The 7419-nt window shown below is 53.5% G+C and overlaps 1 protein-coding gene across 2 annotated transcripts in view; it reads right to left on the bottom strand.

Annotated features, from left to right (window-relative positions):
• mtor (mechanistic target of rapamycin kinase) overlaps positions 1-7419 on the bottom strand; it is a 78083-nt gene that overhangs the window by 7917 nt on the left and 62747 nt on the right. For both annotated transcript variants that reach the window (XM_084435884.1, XM_084435883.1), the window contains exons 37-42: positions 6908-7023; positions 3350-3467; positions 2236-2433; positions 1766-1866; positions 981-1077; positions 696-794 (exon numbers count right to left, since the gene is read on the bottom strand). In XM_084435884.1, coding sequence (XP_084292010.1) covers positions 696-794; positions 981-1077; positions 1766-1866; positions 2236-2433; positions 3350-3467; positions 6908-7023 — 729 coding nt within the window. The remainder of the gene's footprint in view (positions 1-695; positions 795-980; positions 1078-1765; positions 1867-2235; positions 2434-3349; positions 3468-6907; positions 7024-7419) is intronic.

The following is a 7419-nucleotide window of genomic DNA, read 5'->3' on the forward strand; positions in this document are numbered from 1 at the left end:
TCAATCAATCAATCAATCAATCAATCAATCAATCCATTCATTCGCTTATTTTTAATTCTCGGGAAGACAATTGAAGAGCAAGCCCTCATTTTCAATGTAGCCGAGATTGCAAAGCAAATAATAAATAGAAGACAATACTGTAGAATATATACAATTTCAATACCAATAATACAAAAAAAAGCACAATTAACAGTACACCAACACAAATAATAAAAGTACCCATTGTTTTTTGTTGTTCTTGCTGTGTTTTTTTTCTTACTTTATTGGATAAAAGAAGCTCAATGCATTCTGTGAAACATTCATTGATTTTTCTGTACTGATTGTGGATGCATACAGTTCAACCGTCTTCGTATTTTATATGGCTTCATAATAAACATATTTGAAACACAAATAATAAAAGTAGAACAATAAAAAGTAGAACAGAGTCCAGCTCAACACTCAATCATCAAAAACGGCAACAAATCAATCAATCAATCAATCAATCAATCAACCAACCAACCAACCAACCAACCAACCAATCAATCAATCAATCAATCAATCAATCAATCAATCAATCAATCAATCAATCAATCAATCAATCAATCATCCAATCAACCAATCATCCAATCAACCAATCAACCAATCAACCAATCAATCAAACACCAATGGAATACTCTTTCCTTTGTAGTAGCTGATGTGGGGTGCAGGGGCGTTACCTGGGGGTGGTAGCGACCGATGTCCGTGAGGAGCTGGTGGATGAGACGGCCCACCAGAGCACGGGGGGTGTCGATACGCGCGATGAGCTGAGGGATCACCTGCAGGAACCAGGGGGGGGGGGGGCGTTCAACACTTCCTTTCCCTTCCACGATTTATGTATGCACACCCGCAGAAGTGGCTTCAGAGAATAATGTCATTTTTTCGGTCAGTGATTCTGCCGTATAACCCATGTGACCTCCAGGGCGGCCTGGCCTGGGGGGGGTGTTAAAGGGCGTGGTGGTTACCTGGAGCCAGGTGTCTATCTGAATGGTCTTGATCCCCTCCACCAGCGCCTCGTTCACTTCGGGCCAGTGACCGTAGTCAAACCACAGCGTCAGGACCCTGAACGAGGACCACAAACACACAAAACACAGTTAGTGATCATCTCAAAGCGATGAAATGCTGCGGTCACAAATAATGACCGGCTGATTAGTTAATTCAACTCTGAATTTTCCACAGATGTTCCACCATGGTCACTAAATTCAAGGACGATCCGCAATGCCTCTTTCCACCACTAGAAGTCCCCCTTTCTCCATATTTAATATCTTCCCCAGGTGTCCTAATGGTCAGTTTAGGTCATGTGGGTGGGTGGGGGGGCTCTACACCCCAGTGGTCAGTTCAAGCCTGTGTGCGGGTGTGTGGGGGGGGGGGCTCTACACCCCAGGGGTCAGTTCAAGCCTGTGTGTGGGTGTGTGGGGGGGGGGGGCTCTACACCCCAGTGGTCAGTTCAGGCCTGTGTGTGGGTGTGTGGGGGGGGGGGGCTCTACACCCCAGTGGTCAGTTCAAGCCTGTGTTCGGGTGGGGGGGGGGGGGCTCTACACCCCAGTGGTCAGTTCAAGCCTGTGTGTGGGGGGGGGGGGGGGGGCTCTACACCCCAGTGGTCAGTTCAAGCCTGTGTGTGTGGGTGGGGGGGGGGGGGGGGGGCTCTACACCCCAGTGGTCAGTTCCAGCCTGTGTGCGGGTGGGGGGGGGGGGCTCTACACCCCAGTGGTCAGTTCCAGCCTGTGTGCGGGTGGGGGGGCCTCCTCACCTGAGGGTGTCCTGCAGGTTGTTCCCCCTGGACAGGGAGATGGAGCGGAAGAAGCCCTGGACGGCCGGCACCGTGTACATGAGCAGGGTTTTGGACAGGTCCTGCAGGGGGGTCAAACGGTCGAGGGGTCAGTCAGATACCAGACGTCTAATTCAGGTTCCCAGTTTGTTTTTGTTTTTTTCAAAAAAATTAACTGCCACAATCTGAACATTCCACACAGCCACTAAAATGTTAAAAAAGCTAGAAATCAAACTTAAATTACATAAAAACTATAAAGATTTGTAAAAATCTGAATAGATCGTGATGAGATCACAATGGTATACTGTTGTGATAGAACCGTAGAAGAGCGAGCGGGCTCGCGTGTCGGATGTGTACGCAGCTGGCCTCGACCGCGCCGGCGCCGAGGAACCAGCGCTGTCCAGCCCGCGGGCGCGTGTGTGTGTGTGTGTGTGTGTCGGCCCGGCGCCCACCTCGCTGGCCTTCTTCTGGCTGGGCGAGGGGACCGGGCTGTGCTCGGCGCTGTCCGCCTCGCTGTCGCTGTTGGACGCCTCGCTGTTGGCGCTGGCCCCGCTGGCGTGGCGCCGCTTCTTCTTCTCGTCGCGGCCCGTGTTCTGATGCTTGTAGTGCAGCACCGCCTCGAAGTTCATCACCGCCCAGGCGTGCCAGGCCTGCGGAGGGAGAGAGAGAGAGGGAGGGAGAGAGAGAGAGGGAGAGAGGGGAGGGAGAGAGAAGGGAGAGAGAGAGAGAGAGAGAAAGGGGGAGAGAGAGAGAGGGAGGGTGAGAGAGGGAGGGTGAGAGAGGGAGGGAGAGAGAGAGAGAAAGCGAGAGGGAAGGAGAGAGAAAGAGAGAGAGAGGGAGAGAGAGGGAAGGAGCGAGAAAGAGAGAGAGAGGGAGAGAGAGAGGGAGAGAGAGAGAGAGAGAGAGGGGGGGGGGGTGAAGGCAGGGGCGGTCTAAAGTCCTTTGATTCAACAGTCATTATTCTGCTTTACTGAGCGGTAGGTAGAACGTCCCCGAGGGGGAAACAGGGGAATGTTTTTCGGGATCTGAGCAGATGTGTCCTATATTTTGCCTGTTATGTAATTGGCTATTGGAAGCCCGGGGTGGAAAGGGACGATCGGAGAGTGTGGACGATGCGTCTGAAAGAGAGAGAGAGCGCGCCATTTTTGTAGCCTGCAGCGCGGGGGCAGCCAATGGAGGTTAGATGACTAAATGGGTCCCTTTCTAGTGCTCATCGGAATGGACCGCAAAGTCCCAAAACTCAGGCGATGGACTGGCTTACTTCATAAATGCCTTAGTTTTATTCCAATTTTATTCACACTGTGCAATCTCAATAAAATGAATGCATTTCTGTCATCACAAGTCAGTCCATCGCCTGGGATTTTGGGAGTGTGCTCCAACTCCGCATATTTTTGATTTGTGCTCGCTTTGACCAGCGCCTTCTGGATGCGCACGAGTGCTCTCTAATGAAACCGAACCTTGTGGTTTGCGGTTTGTGTGTGTGTGCGCTCAGGTCAGGTCATTAGTATACTGCTGGAGAGTGTTTTAAGGGAAGGTGGAAGGTGAACGGGGTCAGAGGTCACTGACCTTGTACCAGTTGCGGTCGTGCTCAGTGGAGTGGCTGTAGTACTGCAGCACCTTGGGGATGGTGCTCTCGTTGATGCCCTGGAGGGACAGCTGCCACTCACCCAGCTTCAGGAAACACCTAGAGGGAGGGAGGGAGGGAGGGAGGGAGGGAGAGGGAGGGAGGGGGGAGAGAGGGAGAGAGAGGGAGGGAGAGGGAGAGAGAGAGAGAGAGAGAGAGGGAGAGGGAGAGGGAGAGAGAGGGAGGGAGAGAGAGAGAGAGAGAGAGAGAGAGGGAGAGAGAGAGAGGGAGAGAGAGGGAGAGAGAGGGAGAGAGAGAGAGAGGGAGAGAGAGAGAGGGAGAGGTAGAGGGAGAGAGAGAGAGAGAGAGGGAGAGAGAGAGAGAGAGAGGGAGAGGTAGAGGAAGAGGGAGAGAGAGATAGAGAGAGAGACCTTTTAGACTTAGACAACTTTAACGTCTTCTCTAAGTCTGTCTGCAATTTGTTGTGCAGCACGACATTAAAAACACATAAGGACATAAATCACAAACAAAAACAGTAACCCAAGTCATCGATCGCAGCCATCAAAACATCATCACGGCTCGGTTCACCCAAAGTGCACGTCAGCATGAATCACACCATCATGTCAATAGCATCCTGTAGCCGGGAGAGACCGGCCGAGAGAGACAAGCCTCGGTCAATAGATCAGTGGCGCAAGGCCTACATGTCTGCGCCGCTAGGGCCTCCATAAATCACCCCGGCTGCGTTTCCCAACCCCGATGTCAACAGCTCAGAGCGGGACAGTGGCGGGAACGGGCTGTTTGCTCCGCGCCCTCGTCCGCAAGGATGATGAACGCTTCCATATGCCTCCTCCTGGCAGAGGGCAGAGGTGCCTCGGGGCCGGCGGTCCTTCACACCCTCCTCCGTACCCCCGGTTGCCTCATCTGGCAGCCCGAACGGTTGTCTGAGGCCCGAGGCCCACATCTGCGGAAGACTACTCTAGTAAATCCCCCATTAATTCAATTTTTTGCGTGCCGAGAGCGAGCGTTCCTGCTGTTCGCTGTGCCAGAGAGACAGATCTGAACGCCATGCTAGCTTGTCATCGCTGGTCGCTAGGGGAGGCGGCCGGCGGAAGCAGCTCACGACAGGACGGTCCGTTAACGCGTGACGGAGAATGATTCGACGCTTGGAAATCAAACACGCATTTATCCTACTTAGGTGTCGTCATTAACGAAAGACAGCTGCACCTTTAAATACTGAATAAAGTACCTAACTATCTATCTAGCTACAGTATCTGAAAGGTTCTGGGATCACGTAAAAAGGAGGGGGTTCAATTAAGGTCACCTTTTTTTCAGTGGCTGATGCTTTTAAGCTTTATTCATCCTTCTAAGAGACACAAGACACTTCAAGCAAGTGGTTGTGTGTGTTTTTCCCACCTGAGCCAGAAAACATTACTGGTTTATAACACATAACACGCTGAGAACTGGCAAGAGCCGCGCGGCCATCAATCCATCAGCCCCTGTAACTGTACGAGGGGCGTACCGCCGCTTCCAGACAACTTCTAATAAATGATATTACATAATCCTCCGCTGAGTGCTTTTCCATGTGAGGATACAGTAGTGGAGAGAAGGGGGTTTCAAACGGCCTCGGCCTTCCCGCTGACACGCTCATCTGTCAGAGAGCGCCACAGACAACAGGGGCAGCCAGTGGGAGAGTTGCGTAACGACCGGCGCTAATTCACACAGGAGACGGCGGCTTTGCAGATCGTATCGCCGCCGTCTCCCGAAACCTCTCCCTCCCCCGTCCCAGATAAACAGCGCTGAAATTACAGCGGATTCTTTGGGGAGGCGTCGGCGACACGCGTGTTTGTCTGCGTCGGGAGGGGGAGGGGGGGGGGGGGGTCGCGGACCAGGTGTGCGGCCGCTCGGCGCGAAAGTGTGTCAGCGCGTCTGGAGAGACGTGGCGCGCTAACGATGACAGCACAGGTGTTTCCCTCGACACGCATTCCTCAGACAACGCAAGGCCCTGTCAGGAGACGCAGAAAAACATCTTTCCTGGTGTCATGTTTGGTTGTTGCCTCGTACGAATTATGAGGTGCGAGTGTCTACAGTATGTCTGTGTGTGTGTGTGTGTGTGTGTGTGTGTGTGTGTGTGTGCAGGTGCCTGCGATGATGAGTGTTTTTCCGGCATGTTTTACTGTATGAAGGCTTGTCTCCAGACCAAGAGTGAGCACATCGTTCCCATAAAGAAAATATGACCACTCTTCACCTCCGGCCTGTTTTTTACTTGTTTGGCCAAAGAGAAACACTGAATTATTCAACTCCATCTCCGCCAGAAATAAAACTGTCCAAAAAGAGTAAATCGCCCTCGGAGAATTCAGATTCCCCCCCTTTGGGCGGTCATTTGAGGTTGGGCCCCCTGAAGGAGAGAGGCAGCACAAGGCCAGGCCTTAAACTGGCTATCAGCGGCAAAGGCCAGGGCTTAATTGGCGATCTGTGGCGACCTGTTGAGAGTGCAAACCACTTCCTCGGTCTTTGGACGTGGACGTGGAGAGACCTTTTCTTAAAGTGGAGGCTTTCCGCTTTCTGTTTTTCGACCCCCATACTCCAACGTCTGCTCGGATAGGCAGACATCTGCACGGAGTTAGCAGGCGGAGATCTGGAGCTAGCGTGCCGCGCAGAAGCGGTCGGTTTGGCGCGGCATGAGCCATGACCGCCTCAGTTGCTCTCTGCCCTTCCCTGCTCATGACAAATCACCTCCGACCAGCTTGATCAAACGACACGGCGGCAAGTCCCGGGACCGGTGACTCATGCAACACACTCCGCCCCGTCATCAACAGACCGCCAGCCCCGCGCCTATTCACGGCACCCGGTTCAGTAGGTGTCGTTCGGGCGCTCGGTGCCAAAAAAACGCCCGGCGCGACCGCGGAGAGGGGGTGATGCCAGACAAGGGGGGGCCGTGCCAGACAAGATGGCGACGCCACGGTGTAGTAGGCGTGCCCACAGGTGCTGGACATGAAACGGGCACGTCAGCGTGGCCATGGAAGGGAGGGGGGGGGGGGGGGGGAGTAGGGGGGGCGAGAAGACGCACCTGACGGACCGAGAAGACGTCAACCGTTCCCGCGGTCTGAGATCAGTAGCTGGACGCAGGTGGCCGGGAGGGGAGGTGAGGGGGGTGGGGCCGCAACTCCCTAGAGTGGAATGAGCGCTTGGCTGCGTCCGCGTGAAGCGAGAAGCAAGCGAGGGAGCGCCGCGGGTCAGGTCGCGGGGAAAAGGGGAGAACGTTCTGCACTGTTCGTGACCCCGGGCGTTCGGAACATCGGCGCCGTTCGGCCTCGCTCTCAACCTCTCTCTTCCCCTGCCGCCAGCGAGACCCCCCCGATGTTTACTTTTTTTTCCACACCGGAGCTTGTTTTGAAAAATTGCGTAACGCCCCCGTATCCGACGAGACACCGGATCAAGCGGTAGAAATGTTTTGAAAGTTCAGCGGAAGTTCAGGTGTTTTTTTTTGGTAGTTCGGCTCAGCGAGGCGGTATCACATGTTGAGCTCGCGGGCTGCGTTGGCGGGCGTGTTAGGCGCTCACCTGGCCATGAGTTTGTGGAGCTCCTGCTTGTGCTGCTGGTCTTCGGCGGCGATGGCGTGCTGCGCCTGCTGCTGCATCCCCTGCACGAAGTGCTGCATGTGCTGGAAGGCGTCGATCTGGAGCAACGAGAGAAACGCGCCCAGAGAAGGAAGGATTCTATCAACAAAGAGGGAGAGTTAAGAACTGGGGTCCTACTGTAAGGGTCAGCGATTTGGGTTTGTTTATCCAACTAGTGGACATCCGGTCGAGTCGACCTGTGCGAAAGCCTCACTTATTAACGCCCCGATTTATTTCTTTACCATAGTCCGGTTTGCTCGAGGGTTTTGGCTTTTGGGGATCCTCAGAGGAAATCCTAAATCAATAGGCCTTCTGCATCTCAGAGATAAAATATGCAATTACAATTCTCCAACGGCAACTCTTCCCTGGCCAATCGTTCGACACGCACCAATCAGATCAGAGTTACACTTTATAGTTCCGGAATGAACCTCTTTCACAGCGTACCAAAGCTACGC

The sequence above is a fragment of the Borostomias antarcticus genome, assembly GCF_949987555.1.
Source record: "Borostomias antarcticus genome assembly, chromosome: 3".
Taxonomy (NCBI): Eukaryota; Metazoa; Chordata; class Actinopteri; order Stomiiformes; family Stomiidae; genus Borostomias; species Borostomias antarcticus.